At 36.2% G+C, this 26,895-nt stretch overlaps 3 protein-coding genes and 1 non-coding gene across 4 annotated transcripts; 1 reads left to right on the top strand and 3 right to left on the bottom strand.

Annotated features, from left to right (window-relative positions):
- Nucleotides 1-8,469: 8,469 nt before the first annotated feature.
- Nucleotides 8,470-13,432, top strand: ADC2 (arginine decarboxylase 2). The gene is made up of 3 exons (XM_079085140.1): nt 8,470-11,066; nt 11,392-11,445; nt 13,178-13,432. The coding sequence occupies exon 1, from the start codon at nt 8,871-8,873 to the stop codon at nt 11,037-11,039; it is 2,169 nt and encodes a 722-aa protein (XP_078941266.1). The 5' UTR covers nt 8,470-8,870; the 3' UTR covers nt 11,040-11,066; nt 11,392-11,445; nt 13,178-13,432.
- Nucleotides 13,433-14,024: 592 nt separating this feature from the next.
- CIB22 (LYR family of Fe/S cluster biogenesis protein) lies at nt 14,025-15,763 on the bottom strand. The gene is made up of 6 exons (XM_079085141.1): nt 15,586-15,763; nt 15,437-15,478; nt 14,734-14,815; nt 14,549-14,604; nt 14,383-14,455; nt 14,025-14,267 (listed from the first exon to the last, which is right to left on the bottom strand). Exons 1-5 carry the CDS (start codon nt 15,709-15,711, stop codon nt 14,414-14,416), a joined length of 348 nt encoding a protein of 115 aa, XP_078941267.1. The 5' UTR covers nt 15,712-15,763; the 3' UTR covers nt 14,025-14,267; nt 14,383-14,413.
- Nucleotides 15,764-17,143: 1,380 nt separating this feature from the next.
- Nucleotides 17,144-19,035, bottom strand: LOC145166200 (uncharacterized). The gene is made up of 2 exons (XM_079085139.1): nt 18,784-19,035; nt 17,144-17,915 (listed from the first exon to the last, which is right to left on the bottom strand). Exon 2 carries the CDS (start codon nt 17,861-17,863, stop codon nt 17,225-17,227), a length of 639 nt encoding a protein of 212 aa, XP_078941265.1. The 5' UTR covers nt 17,864-17,915; nt 18,784-19,035; the 3' UTR covers nt 17,144-17,224.
- Nucleotides 18,970-19,042, bottom strand: TRNAE-CUC (transfer RNA glutamic acid (anticodon CUC)). The gene has a single exon. It is a non-coding gene; the product is annotated as a tRNA-Glu (tRNA).
- Between the last annotated feature and the right edge of the window lie 7,853 nt (nt 19,043-26,895).

Genomic DNA, 26,895 nt, shown 5'->3' with positions numbered 1-26,895 from the left:
CTGGGTTCCTCGGTTGTACGCACAACGTACAGATTGGTATGCCCAACATACACGCAGATAAAGCACATCCTCCATTAAGTGTTTAATACATCAAGCTGTCATTTTTATGCTTCATATCGGACAAGGGGGCCTAGATCTAACACTCCTAACTTCTGGAGTTGTCCAAACTCACCATAGAAGATTCATGAACCAAAAAGGGACTCTAAACCAAACCCTAAATCAACTAATCATAAACAAGAGCAAGGTTTGAGCTTTTTACCTCCACAAGCTTCCCAATGTGCTCCAAGTGCAGGATCCAAAAGCTTTTCCACGTCCAAGGATTGCTCTCACTTCCTTCCCCTTGCTAGATCACCAAAAGGAGGTGTTTGAGGCACTTACAAGCTCCAGACACACACACACACAAAGGATTTTAGGGTTTATGGGCCTTTGAAAGTGATGGAGGCTGGTTAGGGTAAGGTCCAAATGACTTACAGACGTTTAAATAGGTCACAAGTCAAGAAATTAGGGTTTTAGTCATCTGCCACGTATGCCCCGTGTACCCAAATGTACGCCCAGCGTACAGAAGGACCTTTTTTTTTGCCAAAAATGAAATACTTGAGGGTAAACAATGGAATACATGGATTGGAGTGTTACAATGCAGCATCTTCTGGAACATTCTTCCATCTCATACAACCCATGAGTATCAGCAACGCACATAATGGACCACCCTGACCATAGTGGAGCATCATGATGCACAGGTGGCACATCATGAACACTAATGTCCCAATATCCATCATGGTGGCACAACATGGTGTATTTCTTGAGTATGATCATCTTCTAGGAAAACGTGGATCAACATGGCACAACAAAGGAATTGAGATGGCGCATCGTGTACCAAGATGGTCATCCATGGCGCAACATCTCATGAGGATGGCACAACATCTCCTCATGATTGTGTAACTTCTCCTCCTTGGCGCAACTTCACTCCTCGATGGCGCAACATCAACCTCTTGGCGCAACTTCACTCCCTCATGGCGCAACATCCATTCATTTGGCGCAACTCCTTGCCTCTTGGCCACCTTCATGAATGGTGCAAGATATAACTACATGGCGCAACATTCTCTATGCTTAGCGCAACATCCATAAGGATGGCGCAACATGTTGCTCCATGTTGCTCCAAGTGATCCAAGTTGCTCCAAACCACTCCAAGTTGCTCCAAGCCACTCCAAGTTGCTCCAAGCCACTCTAAGTTGCTCCAAACCACCTTTTCGAAGATCCCTTCCTTTGTCACTTCATTCGTTTCTTTGTCTGATGACCCATTCCTTTCTCAAAAGATATGTTCCTTTGTCACATGCTCCATGAACCCTAAGTGCTCCATTGTGATCTAAGTGCTCCAAATGGTCCATGAGTATGATCCAAATGCTCAAGTCACATTTAACAGTATTATTAATCATTTATCTTCTCAACAATTTTACTTTGAATATTATTGTAACATCCAGGATTTACCAGGTATTAATATTAATTATCTTATTGAGTAATGGGTTGTTTTAGTTTGGGCTAGGATAGTTGGGCTTCAAGAATTAGGCTGAGAAGGGCATTACGCGGGACTTACCATGCCAGGTACACTCAACGTACTCAAGAGAATTGGACGGGGAGGCCATGCACGTACGCCCAGCGTACCAAAGGGTACGCGCAGCGTACGCGCGCAGATGCTAAAACCCTAACTTTTAGGGTTTGATCCCTATAAAAAGGACCTTATGCCTTTGGTCCAGCCTCCCTCTCACCTCTAGGCAGCCACCACGAAAACCCTAACCCATATTTGTGTGTTCTTGTGATTTGGAAGCCATTTGAGAGGATATTGGTGTAGTTTTGGTGTTTTGGAAGAGAAAGGAACTTGAAGAAGGAGCAAGGATTCAAAATGAGCTTGTAGATCCAGGAGATTGGCACCATTTCTGACTCATTTGAGGTATCAAGCTTCAAACTTGATCATTGCATGTCTAGATTTGATTTTGGGGTGTTTTATGCCACTTTTGGACTCCATTGTTGAGGCTTCTTGCATATTGATGATTTCAGACCATAAGAGCTGTCCTTTTTGGGCTCTTAGAGGCACCAAGATTCATAAAAATCGGACCTTGATGGTTAAGCCACAACCATGCAAGTGTTTGATGGTCATAAAGCTTGTTAAAGGACCAAAATCATGTTTTGACCCCAACCATGCATGCAAGCACATAAAGTTTGTGACTTTATGGATTAGGAGGTCTTAAAGGATCTGGATCTACATTTTGGACGTGAAGACTTAATGGATTAAGTCACAAATTAAGTCCCAAGAAAGCTGGCCAGTACGCTAAGCGTACACCCTGGTACGCTGCGCGTACTGGGTCAACTTCCCGTTTTTTGTCAAGGCCAGCGTACGCTGGGCATACGTGCCAGGTACGCCGCGCGTACGCATGCAGAGTGGCTACATTAGGCTTTTGGGCCTTAGAGAACTGGGCCTGGACTATTGGGCCCCGTGGCCCACTGTGGAGTATAATTCTGGGCCTGGGAATTTGGAAGTAGAGTATTGGACCTATTGGGCCATGTTGGGCCTTTTGAAATTATTATTTGGGCTAAGGACTTTTGGACTTGTAATGGGCTCATTTGAGGGATATGGCCCAATTCAGAAAATTGGGCCCTTAGGGAGCCTTTGATGGGTCATGGGTGCACTGGGTATAATAAGTTAGAATTGGGCCTTAGGAATGGTTCAAGTTAGGCCAAGGGGGTAAAATGGTCATTTTACCCTAAGTAGTGTTATAGATTCTGATTGAGTGTTATTATGATTATGATAGCCGAGATTCATCGGAGCAGCTGTTAGAGATTACTTTCCGTGAGATTCGACACTCAGCTTTACGAGGTGAGTTACCTTCCAGTAGAAGTGGGTCTAAGGCCACAATGTCGACCCACTAGTAGGAGCTTGTAGTTAGATGACTATCTGTGTGATAATTGTCTGGTATACCACTATCTGTTATGTTCTATGTGCCAGTATGCTATGATTCTATGTGGTAGTGGTAGGGGTGAAATAGTCCCCGATATCCGGTTGAAATAGACCGAAGGGGAGGCCAGCACCCAGATATGCTAAGCAGTTATCCGGTTGAAATAGACCGAAGGGGAGGCCAGCACCCAGATATGCTAGGCAGTTATCCGATTGAAATAGACCGAAGGGGAGGCCAACACCCAAATATGCTAGGCAACTATCCGGTTGAAATAGACCGACACGGTATCAGCGCATCACACACACACAGGATTTCCGCATTATGAGATTCTTGGGATTGTACTCTGACATTATTACTATTTTATGATATGGTTTTGAGACACGTGACTATGGTTTTATGGAATGATATGAATCGATGATGTTTCTCAGTAAACTGCTTTACAAGTTACTTAATTAAAAACAAAATTTTTGGTCTTGAAAATTGGGATGTTACAATTATTTTATAATATTATATGTTTATCCTAACATAAAATAGAACCATATCTAGTTTGTACATAACACGTTATATATCCTAACATATAATCGAAGCAATAAGCACATAATTCACATACAACTTCTAGCAGATATTTAATATTTTAAGTAATACTTGTATTAAATCATGTTCATGAAAGGGACTATGCACTCACCTGACTTAGGTGGGCGACTGATGATCTGGGCAGAGTTTCGCCTAACACGTTAGATATTCCTTGACGTGACCTAAGTATAATTAATACATAGTTTTAGTCTAATGATCCTGGAGACTAATAATAGCCTAGATCCTCACTAATCCTAATGTCTACATCAAGATCTATCAAGTAAGGATCAACCAGGCAGGATAGTTGGGAGACAATATCATTTCGGCATAATAGCTTTCCTGAAATCCAACAACAGACACCTCTACCGTAAGTAGATCAATCAGTAAACGACTTGGAATTACTGATAATTTTTATTTATAGGTTCATAATAACGACTTATGACAATAAATATAAGTTACACTGAAAGCGATAGAGTGTAGCTTAACTTGCAGAGCTTTTAAGCAAGAACCAGGAAAATACACACGGACAGGACTCCAGCCCGGGTACTCTTTCCTGTCGGACTCCTAATTATGCCAGAGTCCCGCTAGAGTACTCAAAAACCCGAAAAAGTCGGATCTTGAGAAGGGAAATCGACTAAGAGAGTTTTGGTGAATTGGTGAGGAAGTAAGAAGGAAATTCGGAAGCTATATATAGTCATTTGGAAGGCGCGCCGTGCACAGACAAGAGGCACGCTGCGTACTCTTGTCCTGCTGGCTCCTCCCAGCTCGTGTCACGTGTCGCATGTTGATCCGTCCACACCTCCTTCTTCTAGAAGCCGCCACGTGCCATCATTTCATGGTGCCACATGTCGCCATTTCCATGGGTCGCGTCGCCTTGTCTAGGAAGAGAGAGGGGCGTCTAACACTACCACGGGTCGCCCCTGGATAGTGCCACGTCATCATGGCGCGATGAGCACTTCGTGCGCGCACGAATTTCAAAATTTTCTAAATGTCTTAACTTATTCATACGAGCTCCATTTTCGACGTTTTTTATATCCTTGGAAAGCTATCAAGGAGATCTATAATTTTCATTTAGACTTTGTCGGCTAATTTTGATTTTATTTTTAAAGTTATATTTTTAACAGGCTTATACTGTTAAAGTCTATTAAAAATTCATAACTTTCTCATATGATATCCGTTTTCGACTGTCTTTATATCGATGAAACCATGTGGACGAGATCTTCAACTCTCGTTTAGATTGTTTTTCCTAATAATTAACCGATCTCTACTTCGGTTTCTTAGTTGTATACTGCTGCGCTGAAACTTCGAAAAATCATAACTTCCTCTTATGAAGTCAAATTTGGACATTCTTTATATGCACGCTCTCGGTTTAACTACTACTACTACGACTTTCGTTTAGATCACTTAGGCTAAAAAGTAATTTATCGAAAATTCACTTTTTACGATACGCAGAGTCGTGCTGGTTTAATCGTGAAACTTCGAAGAAGCATAACTTATTCATACGAAGTCAGATTTTAGTGTTCTTTATATGTACGGAACCCTTTTCACATACACTATAACTTTTGTTAAGGTTATTTATCCTAAATAATCTTCTATCAAAAAGTCATTTTTAACGCTAAATATATCTTAATTGACTAGTCCGAATCTGCGGGCGTTACAGCTATGGGAGTGGAGGTTGAACATAAGAAGCGCCTCAAAGGGTTAAGGTCCTTAAATAGGGTTCACAACCCCGCAATTAGAGTTTGATCTCCAAGAGGTACTCCCAAGAAAGAGAATCATAGGCATTCTAAAAATCCACCTTAAAGATCATTAGGGGATTTTTATAAGCCTTACTACAAGCTACTTCCTAATTCATAAGGAAATGGCCATCAAAAATCCGTTTGCCTTTAATAAAAGCAGACTGCTCCAAACTAACAAGACTACCAATAACCTCCGATAACCTAATAGCCAAAAGTTTACCAATACTTTTGTATTGGAAACCAATTAAACTAATATCTCTATAATCAGAAACTGATTTGGGGTCACAAATCTTGGGAATAACCGTGAAAAAAGAAGCATTGTAGCCCTTCGGGACAGAAGACTTCCCTTGGAAAAACAAAACAAAAGCAACCACATTGTTAGCAATAAGATCTTGGTAACGCTTAAGGAACTCGAAAGAAAAATCATCAAAACAAGAGCTTTTATCGAACCACAACCCCACGCCGATGTCTTAATCTCATCATAAGAGAAATGAGCCTATAAAAACTAAAGCTGGGAATCAGAAAGGAAACGAAAAAGGTTCGGATCAGTCACAGACCTCCTGCCAAGTTGCTTGAAGAATAAGGAACGATAGAATAAACGAAACTCCTCTTTCACCGTAGCTGGTTCATCAACTCGCACACCATTAACTATGATACCTCGAATCACCGACTAACATCTCTTACACTTCAAAACTCCATGAAAGAAACTAGAATTTTCATCTCCCCCAATGCTCCATTGGACCTTAGCCTTTTTAGCTAACTCCACCCTAGAAAGATGATGCAACTCTGACATATCCTTAACCAAATTAAGTCGATGCTCTCTAACCACCGAATCTCCATCATCATCCATAAGACACACATCAAGAATATCAGACTGAATATCCTGCCTCATCGCTTCTAACCGACTTCTAGTAGTAGAATTCCAAACTCGTAGATTAGATTTAAAAAACCGTAACTTTTTCTTAAATATAACCCACAGATTGTCCAACGCCACAAATTACTGAGACCAAGAATCTCGCACAATTTGGTCAAAACCATCCCAGCTCGAACCAAGAATGAAATAACCGAAAAGGAGAAGGCCCAAAATCCGCAGTGTGCTCCAACAAAAAAATAGGTCGATAATCCGGAAGTTTCTTTTCTAAAACCATACCAGTAAGATTAGGAAAGCCCTCGAGAATCATGTACGAAACCAAAAAATGATCAAGCTTACTAAACTTCGAACCTATATGATATTTTATAATATCTTTTATTTCTCAATTAACTTATTAACTATTTTTTATCAAATATTATTTTTTATTAGTTAACTTTACCTGCCAAATACCCTCTTAGTACTTTTTTATATCTTTTAAAACATAATCTCAAACACTTTTTAATATTCTTTATTATATCTTAGATCAACTTTTTAAAGAATAGTCTATGAGTTGTCGAAGTGAAAGAAGGAATTGGTCAAATGAAGTAAGACTTAAAATTCCATTTTGCATGTGGAGTGTCCAAGAAAAGCAAACCTATGTTGCTCAACCTCTAAGTCAATAATTGAGATTCAAAGTCCAACAAATTTGGTTTCTTATCGTGATATTGACATTTTCGGTTTCCTAGTTCATAGACTATATCGATCTATAAGAAAAAAAATCGTAATTTTATTAAAAGTACTAGTATCATTTTTATTCACATATTTCAAGTGAATTTATTCATTTTTTGTCAATTTATTAACAATTCAGTTTAATCCAATTTTTTTGTTATAAGATGTTAATATTTATTCAAGGGCCTCATTTTTATATACCTTATTATATTAGTATAAAATAATTGATATATCATATATAACAGATTAACGGCTAAGCAAAAAACGAAAGGAAATAGATGCAAAACAAAAGGAATGTGTGATTCTTCTGGAATAAGCATCGCGTTGGGAAGAAAAATAGATTATGATGTTTTCAACAGTAAAAAAATCAATTCATAATATAATAGATTCTGGTTTTTTTATGCAACCACCTGATTTTCAATTTCAATTTCTATCTTTTATCTTCTTGATTTATGATGAGAGAATTGTGATTCATTTCAAGTTCAATGGAAGTAAGGGTTAATCTAACTAATAAAGTGAGGTGGTATCCTTTTTCATTTGATGTTTTGATTTGAGTTTTTAACTTCAAATATTTGTGGATCATCCTTTGGATCCACATATCATGAAATTGTTGTTGAATTATGGATTCATTGTGTTTTGGGAATGGATTATAACGGTTCACATATAAACCATTGAGAAAAACCCATGCAAATTGTTATCCATGAAGTTGTGAAGCTTCAGTTAAGTTTTTAGTGTTCTTTAATGTTGGATTGCCCTATGATACATCTAATTCGAAATTGATGATATACATTCAAGTGTCTCCTGTTCTTTTGGTACAAATCATCATTCTTGAATGAAACTAGCTAGCTGTCTTTGAAGATACATTCAAGTGTCTCGTGTTCAAATCATCAAAGAAAATTCATTCGAATGGTCATTTTTTTTGATATATTGTAGGTTTATGTTAATTCAGATGATCACTAGATCATCAATTCATAAATTGGTCTTCTTAATGATGTTAAATAGTATGAAATTAAATGTTTAAACAAAGTTTTAGACCCTTGGATCCATTCGAAGTTATTATAAATCAATCAATATTAATGAACCATATGGTCATGCGAAACAAAATTACATCTCATACAGGAGACCTTTATTGTTTTTTCTTTACAACTATATTAATACATAAATATGAATTCATCCATCAAGACTAACAACTAATTCATTTATCCACTATTTCATTCATCAAGTAAAATCATGATGAATATGATGTATGTTACCTAAATATATTGTAATGAAGACAATATATGTAACGCACAAGTTATGTTAAACACATTTATTGGTTTAACAGTTTAACAAATTAATGAGGTTAAACTTATTATTATTATTATTATTATTATTATTATTATTATTATTATTGTGTAAGAAAGGAAATTAAAGGAAGGTGTGTGAAGGGAGGGAGGGAGGGAGGGAGGGAGGGGGATAGCATACTTAAAGGGCATTATCGTCTAACCAATAAATACGAGGTGTTTTTTATTTACCGTTTACTTGAATTCTTCCAACTTCCGGAATTAAAAAGTAATGAAAAAAGAAAATAAATAAAAGGTGGAGTTCTGGCCAACCTATATAAACGGCCCCCTATATAAACGGCCATCAACTCACATGCAATTCTCGCCCACTTCTCTCATTTCTATTTCTCTCTCTGATCTCGCCGCCGTTAGGTTTCCGTTCTCATTACCTGTTTCAAAATCTGCATGGTGGAATCGGTGCATATCCATTAGATTTGCTTCCGCCTCTCTTTTTGAACCTCGAAATTCTCTTTCAATTTGTTGATTTCTTCTTCTGAGCGGTAATTGTGGGGATATCGGTGTTGATCAGGAGCGTAGGGTTTGTTTCTCCTTTGATTCAGATCTCCTTCTGCTTCTTTTGAGGGGGTAGCCGGGGCTCCGGCCTCGGCGGGTTGTAAAGCCCCCTACCTTTACAAACCTTGCCAAATTCGACCCTTACAATTCTTTGATTCTTTCATTTTAACCCCCTTACAAGCAGATCGGGGAAGAGATGCCGGCCCTTGCGTTTTGTGTTGACGCCGCCATGGCCGCTCTTTCTCCTCCTTCCGGCTATACCGCCTGGGATAGCTCTCTTCCCGCGCCGGAGCCATTCTCCGGCGTACCTCCATCGACAAACACCGTTCTGGATGATGTATCTGTATCATCCGTCACTCCTTGGACGTCATCCCACTCTAATGCTCTCTACAAGGTTGACGCCTGGGGAGCCCCTTACTTCTCCGTCAACACATCCGGTAACGTCACCGTCCGTCCACACGGTTCCCGAACCATGGACCACCAGGAGATAGATCTCCTCAAGGTCGTGAAGAAGGCCTCCGACTCCAAATCCATAGGAGGCCTAGACCTCCCGCTCCCTCTCATCATCCGGTTTCCAGATGTCCTGAAGGACCGCCTTGAATGTCTTCAATCGGCGTTCAATTACGCCGTTAAATCACAAGGGTACAGCTCTCATTACCAAGGTGTTTATCCCGTGAAATGCAACCAGGACCGATTCGTCGTCGAGGACATTGTCAAATTTGGATCGTCGTTCAGGTTCGGGTTGGAAGCTGGATCCAAACCTGAGCTTCTTATGGCCATGAGCTGCCTCTGCAAAGGTAGCTCCGAATCCCTCCTGATTTGCAATGGTTTTAAAGACGCGGAATATATCTCGCTAGCTTTGATAGCTCGAAAGCTTTCATTAAACACCGTGATTGTTCTCGAACAAGAGGAAGAGCTGGATTCTGTAATTGATATAAGCATAAAGCTAGGCGTTCGTCCCGTCGTCGGGGTCCGTGCTAAGCTGCGGACTAAACATTCCGGCCATTTTGGATCGACTTCCGGCGAAAAGGGTAAATTTGGTCTCACTACGACGCAAATTCTCCGTGTTGTGAAAAAGCTTGAACAATGTGGCATGTTGGATTGCTTCCAATTGCTCCATTTCCACATCGGTTCTCAGATCCCAACGACATCCTTGCTTGCTGATGGCGTAGGTGAAGCCGCCCAGATTTACAGCGAATTAGTCCGCCTTGGTGCTTCCATGAAAGTTATCGACATAGGTGGTGGGCTTGGGATCGACTACGATGGTTCAAAATCCACTAATTCTGATGTCTCCGTTGCTTATACTTTAGAAGAATACGCAATGGCGGTTGTTCAGGCAGTAAAATTCGTTTGTGACCGGAATTCCGTGAAGCATCCTGTGATTTGCAGCGAAAGCGGCCGTGCCATCGTCTCCCACCATTCAATTCTGATATTCGAGGCAGTTTCGTCTAGCAACTATACAGTTCCAACCATGTCCTCTCACGACGTCCAGCATTTCATCGAGCAGCTCCCTGGGGACGCTCATTCCGACTACAATAATCTGTCCCAGTCTGCTGTGAGAGGCGAGTACGATGCTTGTTTGGCTTACACCGATCAACTAAAGCAGACATGCGTCGAGAAATTCAAAGATGGATTAATGGACATCGAACAGTTAGCTGCTATTGATGGGTTCTGTGATTTGGTTGCGAAGGCAATTGGAGTATCCAATCCTGTAAGCACTTATCATGTCAATCTTTCTGTCTTCACTTCAATTCCTGATTTCTGGGGCATCGGACAACTCTTCCCTATCCTTCCAATCCACCGACTTTCCGATTGCCCATCAAAAAAGGGGATTCTATCAGATCTAACTTGCGACAGTGATGGAAAGATTGATAAATTCATCGGAGGTGAATCCAGCTTACCCCTCCATGAATTAGAAGGAGAGAATGGAATGAAGTACTATCTGGGTATGTTCTTAGGAGGGGCATACCAGGAGGCTATGGGGGGTGTCCACAATCTATTCGGTGGCCCTAGTGTGATTCGTGTATCTCAAAGTGATGGTCCTTTCGGGTTTGCTGTTACTAGAGCTGTCCCAGGGACCTCTTGCAGTGATGTTCTTCGTTCAATGCATCATGAACCAGAGATGATGTTTGAAACCCTTAAACACAGAATCGAAGAGTATGTTCATGAAGAAGGTGATATGATTGCTGGTGGCATTGCTCAATCTTTCCACAACATGCCTTATCTAAGTGTCGGATCTTCTTGCTGTTTAACTGCTGCAAGTGGCAATAAGGGATACTATTACTGTTCTGATGAGGATTTCACCACCGGAGGTGAGGTGGTTTCCGGTGAGGATGATGATCAGTGGTCATATGTGGGTGCGTGATCGTGATGGGTGGTGTTTGTCAGTGAGGTCGTTCTGTTTCTGTTTCTGTTTCTGCAAACTTTATTTGTTTTTCTTGTTTTTAGTTAATTAAAGTAGAGAGTTATCTTTAATTTGGGTCTGCTCTCTTTTTATCCGTTAACAAGATTTAAAAAGAGAGCTGGTGACCTTTCTGATAAATTTGTGAAGATAAAGAGTTGGGGGGTTTTTTATGTAGCCCGATTTGTTAATTCCCCTTCTCTTTCTTCACCTTGTAGTCTATTATTATTCTCTATGGTAATAATACAACAAGTTCTTCTTTGCTTCTGTTGTTTATTTTTTTAATAAACGGATTCTTATGAATTCTTCCTTGCAGAGGCATATTATATACATACATACACATGGTCAGGCTTTTTATGTTTGATGGAAGGTATGTTTTCTTGTCTTTTATGATTAGCAAGCATAAAGCATATGATGATATATTGTTGAAAGATTTGAATATGTTGCGTCTGTTTTGACCTCTTATCTTAATTATGCAATTGGTACCAACCATGTGAGGAAAGAAGATTCGTGGAAAGTGACCATTGATTCCCATTTCCTATATTTACTTGCACAAGTGGTTTTTATTACTTGTATGTCGTGTAACCATCCCTTTGGCTAAAGTTAATTATTGTTGGAAAACCTTGTGATCTCTTTTGGTGGCTGCTTGTGAACCTATACCCATACCCCACACACACATATATATATATCATTATCTATACCCCAATTGCCGACTTAATTAGCGTGTTAAGGGTCAAACTTTAGTACTACCTTTAACAACAAAAAAGACCAAGGGTTGTTTCTTTTTCCCCAATTAATTAAGTTTGTATCATACAAGACTAAATGACAATTTTGCCTTTTACATTCCAACAAAGTGACTCGGTAGGTGATTAAATCTGGATTAAGTAAAAAGAAACATCCATATTAAGTACTTGGTCTATTAAGTAAAAAAAAAACAACCCTAAAACCAAAGCGCATAGATTTAACGGTGTTTATTTAAGGTCATCTGGTATAATACTTACCACTCCTACATCATATGAGCTTGGTATACCACTGTTATATTTCATTTTAAATAATAATAATAATAATGGAGGAAACAAAGAAGAAATGATGAAGAAGCGATGGTTTGCAATGCCAGAAATGGATGGGAAAGAGTCAAGAAACAGTAAAATGAGGTGTTGAGTAGAGGATTATATGGATATTCGTATCATGTGTGTGTTTAAAAAATAAAATTTAGGATACGCGTTAGAAGATGCATCTAGTTGACAGGGGATCTTGGAATATACAGAAAAGGAAAAGGGATTTAGCATAAGGCATAATGTGAGATGAGCCACAAAATATGTGGTCCTAACATGATGAGAGTATTCTCTTTTGGTGTGGTGTGGTGGGCCAAAGTTAAAATTTTGGCTTATAGAATAGTATTTTGTTTCGGGGTTTGGTGACTCATGATGCTCACCATTCTTGTTTGTTAAAAGCAGATGTGGCAACCGGGAAATGAGTGTGTGTTTGGCTGTTTGCTACACTACACAACAAATGGACTCAACTTGCAACTTCCATCTTGCATCCGGACCTTTCATGCCTCCAAACATCAAATTCAAAATTAAATAAATAGGCCAACCTAGATTTGCTTTTCTAATCATCTTTATTTCCTAATGATAAAAGGGTCCCACGCCCAACATGGGGCGGGAAATTACCAGATTCTCACCACAACCAAATGCATCATGACCTACATGAGTACTCATGCTTATTGGTGATGAGAATTGAGAGGGGTCTTTGTCCTTAGCTCTTGGGATATGTATTGTCGGATTGTACCCTACAACTCATCATTACATGCATGGGCATATTCTTTCTTTTGAAGTAGTCACTAGTGAGCTTTCCTTTAGGCCTCTTGCCGGATTCTTCTGATTGTCATGTAGATAAGATGGAATATGTTGCCTCCTATCCTATCTAATAATCACTTACTTGTATGATAAAATTTGTATTTTTGCTTTAAAAATTTAACTGACAAACTTGAGCATGAAAATTAACAATCAGTATGTGGTTATTTAGATGCATGATTTACAAATTGGTGAAATAAAGCTAACCAACCATCTACTGATTTTTTTTTATGGTTTTGTAACAAGATCTATGGAATAATGGGACAAGAGAGGAAACTTGGAATGGAGGCCAACAATGCCTCATAATTGGGGAAGACAAGAAGACAAAGGGAGGGGAGTTTGTGTTGAAACTGCGTATGGATCATATGTTAAGCTACTATGTTACTTGTAACATTAATCCTAATCGTTTTTTAAACTTTATAAGCAAATGAAACGAGGATTATATCATAAATCTTGTATTTGTATACCAACAAAAAATCAATATTCATGTTGCTTCTTAAACCTGATTTCAATTGATAATAGTTTGAGTTCTGTCTTTTTAATTCAAAATGTAAGAATAATAGTTTGAGGGCTTATCTTCTGTACGATATGAAACAGTTCTTCCTACTTTGCCAGTAAGGTGTACCAATTCACAGGAAAGAAAAGACAAAACTGCTAGATGTATTTGGTGTATTTTGTTTTTAATTACATACTCAAATATGGATTATATGTTTATTCTTTCCATAATCATATCAATTTTGATCATTTTTCTCTAAATTAATACAAATTGCCGATACAAAACTCCGAAAACAACAAACAAAGAAATCCAATAGAAAAACCTACATTCCAACTTCATAAGAAAATTTACCAATTTATGAAGAAAAAAAAATCCACTTCATTGCATATAATTGGTATAAGAACTAAAAACATCACCTGTGAATTGGTACCTTATTGTTGATGGGAATTTGCAAAGCATGTTTCCATGCAAAGTAGGAAGAATAGTGTTCCATATTGCACAGAAGATATGCACTCAATCTATTTCGTTGCATATTTTCTATTTATATAATTAATGAAGATCGAGGGGCATTTACATGGAAAAGAAATAAAGTTGGTATTTTAAAAAATCAGTATCAGCAACTTATTCATAATAATGATAACAGACAAGTATAAAAGTCGTGCATAAAAGTTCCCCCAAAAGAAAAAAGAAATACTGCAAAGAGCCATGAAATGAAAGGAGAAAGTTTTCATCAACATTCATGCCCCAATCAAAACACATTCATTAAAACAATTCATACCAATGTCTTATGTCTGTCTTTGATGACAAAAAGTCACACAAAACACTTGCTACTCAAACCACCTGCCAACAACAAAATACAATATTAACCAAAACAACTATAATAATAATAAGCCACTCGACTATTATTATAACAATCATAATTAATAAAATGATGAACTGGGTAATGGGAATTAACCTTGATTTATTGCCATGGAGCCATATTAGATTCAAATGTGATCCTCTCGACCATAATCATACACAATCTCAATCTACAATAACCACAAAAATGAACAACATAAGCATAAAGACACATACAAAATTACATGTAAAATCATAAAAGAAGCAGAAGATTATATTATTACCCCAGAAGGTGGTGTAGGGTTGCGAGTAAACTTGCTGCCACCAGGAGCCCATGGAACTGTAAAAAATTGGGAGTGGGACAAAAAGAAAAATGAGAAAAGAAGTGACATTTGCATATACATATATATAAATTTGGTTTTAATCCAGTTAAAATAAAATAAAAAACTTAGATTTTACTGTGGCTTACCAATGTAAGGATCAGGGTGTCGCCACTTATTGTACTGTGCCTCACCATCAGCAATCATTCTATCAATTGTTTCAATATCTTCCTGCAAACACACACACACACAGTGCATATCAGATGATTACCACAATTCTAATTTGAACATTTGTAGCCACAACTCAAGCAGGAACATTTTAACCATAAACATAGGGAAATTTTGAACTGCAAATGCAATGGATATTTGAACATACAACTAAGAGAATCCATTATTTTAGATTGCCTTCAAGAGGAAATTTGTGAAGCAAGGAACTAATGCTTTGTTCAATATACAACTCTAGATCACACAAAAATCATGTCCCTGGTGTTAATCATTATAGCCACAAATGGAATATTTCAGCACAATACAACATCCATACAGGTAAAGAACTAATGAGATACACTTTCAACGACCTATTCCAAGAGTGATTTAATACAGTTGCAAACTAGCATTCATTCTTGCTCTAATACCAAAATAAAGGAAAGCATTTTCCAAGAATGAGCGGTTTTGTAAACATCTTGGATGTAAATGCAAAAGACTTGCTAGCTCTAGCAAACATTTTTGCTCTTTTTTGGCATATTAGGGTTTTATGAGAAAGAGAGCAAAGAAACATCGTTGGCTAATTCGATAACTCAAATTCAAACAAAAAAGGGGAAATTTAAAGTATAACAAGAGGCAGGAGAAACGAACCACGTTCTTGTTCGCATCGAATCTCTCACGAAGTGCATCGGCCTGAAAAAATTCATAATCTGAATGATTAAACCAAATCAAAGACATACATGATGAAAATCGAAACGAATCTAAGAGTTGAAAACCCTAAGAGATTGAAGGGAAAATACATCGGGGTAAAAGAGATGGCGGTGAACGGCCCAATTGAGAGTGTCTTTGAGGGCACGTCTGTAGAGGATTCTGACTTTCTCCCTCTGCGCTGCCCTCCTCGCCAGATACGACGCTGCTCCGCTCATCACTGATTCTCTCACACAAACACACACACACACGATTTGCGTCTCCACTGTGAGTTTATACGACCGGAGGCGCAGACCAGATCACGGATACGTCGCCGTTTTACCTAATACATGGTCAAGGGCATTTAAGTCATCCAATAAATCATTATTTTTCAAAATTCCTACGTTAACATCTCATCATGTTACATCTAACCCGATCCGTTTAATAATTATGTTGTATCGTGTCAATCTATTTATTTTCGGTGTTAGGGTTAGACCTTGAAATATGTTGCATCATATGAGGTTGAAACACAAAACATGTTGAAAGAGTAAGAATTACGCAATCAGAAAGGAAAAAATAAAAAACTGGAAAAATTAGTAGTTGGGAGGTGGAATAACTAATAACAATAAGTTTAGAGGGCAAAATTAAAAGAGTAGGAGTTGGGGAGGCAAAAGCTAAAAGTGGTCGAGAGGACTATGTAGTTTGGGAAATAACGAAAAACTGAAAATGAAAGTCGTTCCCACACTACAAATGACTTAAACCAAAGTTTTTCTTTTACTTATGATATTGGTTTTGGTTCTTTCTACATTACCTAAAAAATTCAAAAAAAAAAAAGACTTGCATATAAATAAACATATCATTTTCGAGTTGAAATTCTTAACATCAACCTTACTCGTATAATTTCCGAGTCATACGCTGTCAACCCGTAAACAAACGAGTTGAAATATCTTACCCAACCTCGTTTATTTCGTATCAGGTTAGTGTGTATGTGTCAGTTTTTTGTCACCCTACTTGTGTTGTATATATGAGATGTGGAAATTACTTGTTTAATGGCTTAGAAATTATCTTTAAGCAAGGTGTCGATTAGAAATAACTTGGATAAAAGAGGGATCGAGGTTGATTTACTTGTCGAACATGAGACGGATGATCATTTTTTGCACAAGTGACTCTTCCATTTCGTATTGAAATGCTTGGGCAGATCAAGTGAAAGTCACTTCCACGCAAATAAGAAGTTTGGGTGTGATTATCTTGAACAACTACTTGTTTGCTTTAGCTTTTTCGTAACAATATGGTTTTTGGAGCGATTAAACATAGAAAAGCATATCCTTTTCATAAGATCGTTGCATAATCGTTCTTTTGTATTACTGATAGAAGCTCCAAGCTTAAACATGATTGAGTTATTTGGCTATAACCTTATTATGACCATCTCTGTATTGTATTGCAATAACTCTTTTTTCTAACATCTTGCTAGTTTAACAGATTTTTGCGCTTCCAAAAAAAATCACGAGAAGACATACATCAATGCTCAAACATCCTGGACATATGTCTTCGAATTGATTATTATAAATTAAAGAAAAAACCAAATTATAAACTCATGATCAGCTTTTGCCTTGAAGTTATACCATCATTAACCATTTAATATAAAATAGATAAAACAGAAGTGACAAAGAATAAGAAACACAAATATTTGCATAAATATGATACTTTAAGTAGCTAACATTTGTTCTAAAACTAATAAACAAACAACACATTTTACTTCAAAGAAAGATCTGCAATGCTCTCAACAAGACTATCAAGTGACTCTATTTTAAAACTTTTCATTCTCGGCACTCTAGTAGTAGCATCGTTCTCAGAAAGAGCCTCCTTCAACTCTTTAACAAGTTCATCTTCTTCAACCGGAATATCCAATTCCCAAACCTTAAAAATATCCTCCGATTCCGGTTCCATCACTAATTCTGACACCCGGAAACCCAAATCGGAATCGGAACCGGAATCAGAATCGGAATACTCAATCTTCATCATCTCATCATTAAAATTCGGAAGAAAAGGATGATTTAATGGGGATAAAACATCAGAACTTTCATCCCCAGAATCCCCGTTGGCATCTGTTACTTCCTCTGTTGGAGAAGGTGAAGTCTCGGGGTCAATTATGTCATTTGAGTTGTCTAGTTCCAGTTCGTTTTCATAAGGGCTGAAGATCTCAGAATGATGATCGAGAATACTGAGTAAAGCTTCTTTTAGAGAATCAATATTAGTTTTTGATATTTCAGGATCTTCAATCAGACAGGAGTTCACCCAGGCTAAATCTTCAGCAGAGAGTTCATCTTGATCCTGATTTTGTTTGGAGTCAACATTTTGTAGACCAAGGGCAGTTTCGTCATTATCCTCCATAATCTCGACTCACTAGTAAAAACTAGCCTTATGAGGGATAATAGTATCGTTTCTGACATGATAATCAATGAAGCCAATCTTGTTAAATACCAATATTAGTACAACAGTACAAATATATCATATTACCATAAGGCCTATGACAAAACTGAACAGTGTTTGGCATGAACGCCCTCCTTAAACATGACAGAATCTTCCAAATTTTCTATCTTTGTAATTTTGTATCCTAAAATTTATGAAGCTAGTTACCTAAAATTATAACTGTATCAGACAATATGGCATATGAATCTTAATTCCTATATGTTTCCATAATCTGAAAATAATTCTATCATGTCCATTTATATGAGTTGTTCTTAGCCTCTTAGGTGATTAAGCACTATAAAGACACTCAACTGTGTGGCTCATTAATCACTTGTTAGAACAATGATGCTAATTAACTAGATAAAGTAAATTAGTAAATGCAAACTAAGAATCGTATATGTCACATATACTTCAATAATATCAAGTTCATGTCCTAAATAGGTGAATGGCCACTGAACAATTTACATATTTTAAGCAATGACATTGTCACTGTTCTTAGATTTATCATTTATACTCCATCTGTTCCAAACAAAAGAACAATCTATCTTCAATGAAGTTTTCGAACTTCAAAACCTAATGGTTTTCGTGTTTTGCTGCTTCAGACACGGTTATTCCTTGATAGAAATCCATATAAACTGAGTCATGTTCTTCGTATATCTCAGACAAAATTATGATGGAATTTAATTTCAGAGCAAAAATAATCTCATCCAATCACACAACAGAAATAATAGCTATAGGTGTTTCATAAGTACCTTTTGAAATTTCTCAATCGTGAATAGAAATCATACAATTATGAAGCACAGGCACGTACGTTAAACCGAAGAGGGTAGAGAAAAAGTTACCGTTTGGCGTCGGAGGAGAGAAGAACAGATCAATCACCAAGACAACTGAAAGCAGAGGTCGGAGAAGATGATTGAAATTGCGAAGTGAATCGTCAAAATGACTTGGAAAAGATTAGGGTTTTGGCTAAAATTCTGCAGTAAAATTAAGATTGGAAATCAAAAAAAATAATGGATAATAAAAATTATTTCCGTTGCCGGGACTTGGACCCGGGTCTCTCGGGTGAGAGCCAAGTATCCTAACCAACTAGACTACAACAGATTTTGTTTACAAATGAGAAACAAACGTTTAATAAGATGTAGTTCCTTTTACATGAATCACTTAGCTTTTTTGTAGAACTAAAATTAACCCACCATATTTGATATACAACTAGGAAAAGACCCGTACGTTGCACGAGTGAAAGTTTAGTGGCAAAAATATAAAAAAGTAAAAATAAAGTGCCAAAATTATAAAGATGAAATGTTTGTTGAAACTTTAGTGGCAAAATTAGTAAAAATAAAGTACCAAAACTATAAAGAGGAAACGTTTGTTGAAACTTTAGTGGCAAAATTATAAAAAAGTAAAAATAAAGTGGTAAAATTATAAAAAAATAAAGAAAAATGGTTTTAAAGAAGTAAAAGTGAATGTTTAGTGGCAAAAATATGAAGAAGTAAAAATAAATGGGCAAAATTATAAAAAGGAAAAGTTTGTTGAAACTTTAGTGGCAAAATTAAGAAAAAGTAAAAATATAATGTTAAAATTAGAAACATGGAAAGTTTCCTGTTGAAACTTCCCATGTGATTTAATATATATATATATATATATATATATATATATATATATATATATATATAAAATAGGTTTTTAAAAAGAAAAACAAATGAACACGAATTGATAAACAAATAAGTTTTTTTATTCATGTTTGTTCTTTTAGCAAATTACATTGTTCATGTTCGTGAACATGCTAAACAAACATAAACGAACAAAAATAAACACAAGTGGACATATGTGAACATAAACAAATATATAATATAGTAATGTAATAGAAAACAATTGCATATATATATATATATATATATATATATATATATATATATATATATATGAACATACATAAACCTAAACGAACGTAATCGAACAACATTAACGAAAGTTCACGAACATAAATGAATGAACAAGACAATTGTTCATGTTCGTTCATTTAACTAAACGAAGAAGAACTTGTGTTCTTATTCTTTCATTTATTAAATAAACAAACATAAACTAATTTTCCGTCGAACGATTTATGAACGATTCGCTGAACGTTCGGTTTGTTTACGGCCCTAGTAATTAATGTTACAATAAAGGTGATTGAGTTGATAAAGTTAGATATTGTTTTCTATAAAACAAAAGAATTCCTATGATTTCTATACAACAAAAATAAAAATAGTCTTTTGAGTATTTTTCTAATTTAAAATGTATATCTTAAAAGTTTAGAAAACATGATGAGTAAGGATGATATGAGAATTTAATATAGGTTTTCCTTTCATGATAAAACCTTTGCTAAAAAATATTACATCCAAAATTGATATCTTTCATTTGAATGAAAATGCTCAAAAATATGATTTTGTTGAAAACACCGATAAACATTTTATTGTCAAGAAATATAGTGAGAGCATAATTATCTTTATGGTTTTATGTGGTATAGCATTAATTTAAGTGTATATAAGTGTATATAAAAGACTAGGTTATAACATGTGTATTTTAGGGTTAACAAAATAAAATAAAATATAGACTATAAAAAACACATAATCATTAACCATAGACATGAAACAATTATTTATATATAAATTTCGATGTTTTTTCTGCAACTGTAACTATATCATTGTTATTTTAAATTAATAAGTAAAATGGTTTGAAACGTAAGCAATGTTGTTCGAACCAAGATTGATGATAAAGTGATCATACTGTAGAATGAAATATAAAATTTAATAGATTGAAAAAAAAATCTATTATTTAAATAACATTACTCATATTTCAAGTAATTTATCATTAATAATACATTTCTTATATCAGTAAAAAAAAAATAACATTCTATTGTTGGTAAGATTTATAATTATCTCATTTGTTTTTTTAAACACTTTTTAAGTATAAAGCTATAAATTGTGTAGTTGTTAAAAAATCATTATCCCTAAAAAAATACTATTATCTACATAACAACCTTTAAGACCTAAGCAACAAGAAGACATAAGTAAATCATGTGTATTTTATGCCATGCACTAAAATTCTTTTGAAATTATATATTAGATAAAGCCATCTTTATGTTCCTTAAAAAGAGCATCAAATGTCGAGATATTATATTAATATTTTGGAGAACATACGAGGATTAACATGGACTTACTTGTTGCATAATGCAACTTCTTTAGAAAATAAAAGTTTCTACTCGAGTTCTGTAACACAAAGTTTCGGGTATGTTCCTTTTTAAGTAATTTTAATAATTTGGTTGTTGGATCTTTGGTGGCTACGACGTGGTGATGGAGTCCCACGGTGTGGCCAAGACTAGAGTTTTCATGGGCGTTAAGCTAGCGCCACGGCGTGGCATATATCGTCATGGCGTGGACGGTGTTTAATGACAAACCCTAATCCAAAGTTTGAGCCCTATTTAAGGGAATGTGATGACTAAGGTTGCCCACTATCAGCCTCATTCACTTTCCCTCAGCCTCCAAGAGGAAACCCTAGCCTCCATTGCTAATCTTTGAGTTCTTGTGTATTTTGGTGGTATTTTGAAGAAGAATGCATCTTTGAGCTTGGTTCCACCAAAAAAATATTCTCACAACCTTGAGTACGTTTCTAGACCATTATAAGTCCCCAAGTCTTCCCACATTTGAAGCATGTCACCTCTTTAGAGCATCTCCCAATGTGTTTCCTTCTACACTTGTCACACCGCTTTTCTTCATTGTTATCCTCATACCTCTTGTTGTTGAGGTCAGACTTTGGGAACATATTTTTCTTGTCGGATCTTGGAGTTTCCTCAAACTTCCTCTTCTCGCCAACTTCAGCTCTCTCCAGACTTTTTTCCCTTATCTGGGTCTCAACATTCCTGGCTGCTCTAACGGCTATCTTCAAAGTAGTTGTCATTTTAACCGTTAGGCCAAAGTCTGTTGGAAATCCGTTAGCAAACCTATCTATCTTGGAGAGTTCAGTAGGCACCAAGTAGGGGAATAGCTTCATCTTCTCAGTGAATGTGGTGGCATACTCATCAACACTCATCTTCCCTTTCTTCAAGTTCTGAAACTCGTTGTTTAGGTCTATCAGATCTATCTCTGAGCAGTATTGCATTTTCAACTGCTCCATGAATGCTTCCCAAGACATCCGTATGGCTTCTGCTCGTGGCATTATATTTGCCAACAACTTCCACCAACTTAAAACTCTGGTCTTTAGTTGTATGACTGCAAAGACAGTTTTCTGCTTGTTACTGCAGTTGCAATTTTCAAAAACCATCTCAATTTCGGAGATCCAGTCCATGATCTCTACTGGCTTCGGGCTCCCAGAAAGACTTGGTGGCTTGGCACCCAAAAAGTTCTTATACATACACCCATCCCTGTCAATCCCTTCATCTTGGTTATTTCTTCCAACCACTGGCAGTTCAGCTTGGCCAACGGTTCTACTATAGTTTCCTTCTTCTGACTGAACCTCATTCCGTTCAGGCTGTTCAACAGGCATAGTAGGTTCATCCCTGTTGTTTTGTAACATATGCCTCGTCTCTTCCCTTTGTTCGACCATCATTGCACGGATCATTGCTTGGACTCCTTCCATTGTGATTGGCTCAGGTGCAGTTGCTACCTCTGGCACACCTTCAATCACTCGTGGCTGTTGGTTTCCATTAGCATTTCCTAATCCGCTTCGATTTCTCACCATGTCGATTTATACACCAAATCAGACGTTTAGTGTTTGGTGACGAGAATATAGATAGGAAAGGTTTTATTTTACGATGGACGTATAAATCTCCCTATCACTCTAAAAAAGTTATATGTCAGTTCTAATACCGTAATTAAACGTTTAGAAATCTGAACACATAAAGTTTCCAGACACGGTCGGCAACAGACCATAGATCCGATCGAACGATAGCATCAAAAATCATTTAGCACATAAAATCTGTTGGGTTATGAGCATAACATCATTCCTATGGTGTTCATGCAACCCTAATTGCTTTGATCTATGTTTTTCTAATTTGAACATACAACATTGAATACCAAAGCAATAAACCCTATGAACTAGCATATAATTCGAAATTGACATATGATTAGGGTTAGAAACATTACCTTGATTGTTATGTAGCAATAACAATCACAATCCTTCTTGATATTGACTTCTGAAAGCTTAGTGCCTCAAATGTTGCACCTCTAATGGAGTCACAAACACCACTAGCAACAAGGAAGAACAAGAGAGAGAGGAGAGGCTCAAAATCGACTATGGAATCCTTCTAGGGTTTCTAGTGGCCGATTTTGGCATGCACAAGGGTTCCTTATATAGCTGAGCAATTAGGGTTTCAGTCAAAACCCTAATCCAGTTGCTTAGTCCTTAAGCAGCCCAAAGGATCCTTCCAGAAGGCCCCTTGGACGATTTCTATATGGGCTCCCACATAGAATTCGTTCATTGCTTCCTTATGAATCCTAAGCCCAACTTTGTAACTATCTTATAATTACAGTATCAGTCCCTTTGATTTAATTAATCTCTTTTGATCACAAAATTAATTCTAAATTAATTCTTGATCAATATTAATTAAACAATATGATTTCTCTTTTAATATATTATTAACATAATATATTAATAAATCATAACTAATCCTCTTTCTCCTTAATTCATCCTATCAGTTGCTATGGTGAAGGCAACCCAGAAGGACCATGCTCATAATCGGGTCAAGTACATACCAAAATAGTTATGGGCTTAGACACCTAATCCAACAAAAGCATGTTAGGCATCTTTCCTAAATAAGCTAGTGCTTGTGTCTATTCAGGTGTACTACCTAGAATATATTAGACACACTCTTCACGATCATCGCTTAGCATTCTAAGTTTAAGTCTAGAAATAAATCTTTATTCCTAGTTCGCTTAAACTAATGCTCTGATACCAACTGTGACATCCCCAAATTCACGGTCATTTAAAAAAAATTATTTATGCTTATTTAAAAATCAGAGTATCCTTTTTAAAGAATAATATTGCGGAATTTGTTCCCAGAAAAACATGATAAATATATTATCAAAGCATTTCCGAATAAGTGTAAAACTTTAGGATGTCATTGTCAATACAGAAACATAAGCATAAACAGACCTTACATTCATTTACACTAGTGATCTACATCTCCTTTAATCTCTCAGTTTAATGTAGCTTCGTATCGACACTTGTGATACAAATAAACTGAGTGGGTCAGGTTGGGAAACCTGGTGAGTACATAGGGATTTCAATCCCACATTGTTATAGCATATATATATATTTTAGAACTCACAAAGTATAAAATTTTACCATATATAAACAACTCTTACCCCACCCCGTCGATCCTCTCAACGACACGGTCCATACTCTCGGATCTAAAATTTACCTCTTTACTTAATCCATACTACTGGATCTAAAACTAACCTCTTTACCTGATCCATACTCCCGGATCTGAAGCTAACCTCTTTACCTTATCCATACTCCCAAATCTGAAACTAACCTCTTTACCTGATCCATACTCCCGGATCTGAAACTAACCTCCTTACCTGATCCATACTCCCAGATCAGGTATGTCTGATCCATACTCTCGGATCAATAATTATGTCATTCCATACTCTCGGACTAGGGACAATTTACTTGTCTAATCCATACTCTCGGATCAATGTCAAGTTCTAAAGTTATTCCATCTGTGTATATCTCACTCGTACTCGTAAGGAGATACTACCCAATATTCCCCTTAATTAATTTAGGTTTACTTTGTATCCTAAATCATCATATATTATCAGGTATGCTCTTTGACACGTATTTCAGGCAATATCAAATATTTCACAATAAACATATAATTTAATACTTTAATCAATACTTGTATTAAAATCATGTTCATGAAATGGACTATGCACTCACTTGTTAAAGTGATGATTCCAAACTCGGACAACGCTTCGCTTCTTAACAATACAATTTCCTTCGACGAAACCTAATATTATTATCACTAGATTTTAGTCTAATATTTACCGCGACTAATTATTAGTCTTAGCATTATTATTATTATATAAGCATTTAAACAATATTTTCCAACCACTATGTACAGACAGGGGTCAGACATAAAACACCGGAGGACAGGATCATTTTGGCATATAACACTTCTGAAATCCAACAACCCTATGTGGCCCTTTAAACCAGATTCCTCATACCACGAGTAGTTAAAAATATATTATAACGACACTTATATAAGTCATAATAATAACTCAAATATTTATTATAAGTTCATAATAACAATACTAATTTTAAATATAAGTTATATTTAAAATAGGGTAAGCATAACTTACTTACAATGGGGTTTTAACTAGGAGTCGGGCACTGTAGGGGCAGAAACTTCGTCGCTGAATCTTTATAAGATTCTTGCAGCGCTTCAGCGCTCACCTTACTATACTAAAACTACAGAAAGAGAAGTGGAATCACGGGGGACCGAAATGCTCGGGGGATAAGAAGAGAAAGACTTTTGAATCAAGAGAATGGTGCAAGAAATATGAGAGCCTAGAGGCTCTTATTTATAGTAATTGAATTTTTCAAAAACCACCATTTATATTTACTTAAATAACTAAACAGCCCTTTATAATATTATTTTAAATAGATTTAATGACATTTGTACTAAACTAATGTCGAAAGTACTCAATATTAGTCTTATAATGACCGCATCGTCGATACCTTTCTAATATATATATATATATATATATATATATATATATATATATATATATATATATATATATATATGATTTACACTTTATTTTAATACGTAAATGTGCTATTAAAAATTATAACTAGTTCATATGAACTCCATTTTTTTACGTTCTTTATATCCACGCGTAGCTATCGACAAGATCTACAACTTTCGTGTCGGCTAATTTTGAATTTGTATTTTTGTCCATATATTTATAAAATTAAATGATTTTGCTAAAATCATAACTCTCTCGTACGGACTCCGTTTTTGACATTCTTTTTCTCAAAATTCCTATTTTAAGGAGTACTACGATTTTCTTTTTCTTCGCATTAGCTAAAAGTCAACCATTCTCTTCGTAGCTTTTTACGTCACACATTCATTGTACATGACTGACTTTTATATTTTATAAAAATCATATCTAATTCATACGGATTCAGATTTCGTCAAAATTTATATTTTCGGGATCGGGAAGACATGTACTTTCTAAATATATAATAATATATTTATGTTTTGGCGCACTTATTTTTACAATTTACAGACGATTCGACTGATTTTTCCTATTTTATTATATTATAATAATCATGAAACATATTGTATTTAAATAATTATTATTTATTACGTCAAATAGGTTACAATTGTTGACCATAACTATTACTTTGGTTAAGATTATTCATCCTAGATAATAAAAAAAAATCATTTTTAACGTTTATTATTGACTAGCCCGAATCTGTGGGTGCTACAATTATCTCCCCCTTAGGATGATTACGTCCCAGAATCATCAACAAAACAGGGCCTATGTAATGACTACGTACGTTTCCTTTCCATCCTAGGTGGTAATCGTAACTATTATGTCCTTTCAAATGAGTATCTAACTCTAGGACTCATTGACGGCTGGCGGTGCGCAATCTTGCACCCACTGTTTATCCTATGTTGGACTTTCGATTGTAACCTTCGAGTTACAAACGCGGTCCTTATTGGAGACTCCTGATTCTTATTAAACATACTTAACTTAAGATAAGGTCTTTACTTCGATTACCGTAACAGACCGATGGGTCATGTTCTAATGACCTCTCATCATATGATGCACTACTTAGACTCAAGTCTTTTAGAGTCTAATTCCATAATGGAATATACCTTCCTTCGTGTTCTAATGTGATATAATCACATTGTAGTATGCAGCACTTCTAGCTACAAGCTTCTTACTTTAACAACGACCGTTATA

Source organism: Lactuca virosa, chromosome 3 (assembly GCF_052849685.1).
Source record: "Lactuca virosa cultivar CGN04683 chromosome 3, Lactuca_virosa_CGN04683_v6, whole genome shotgun sequence".
Taxonomy (NCBI): domain Eukaryota; kingdom Viridiplantae; phylum Streptophyta; class Magnoliopsida; order Asterales; family Asteraceae; genus Lactuca; species Lactuca virosa.
The sequence above is the reverse complement of the archived record's forward strand: the minus strand, read 5'-3'. Positions and strand labels throughout refer to the sequence as shown.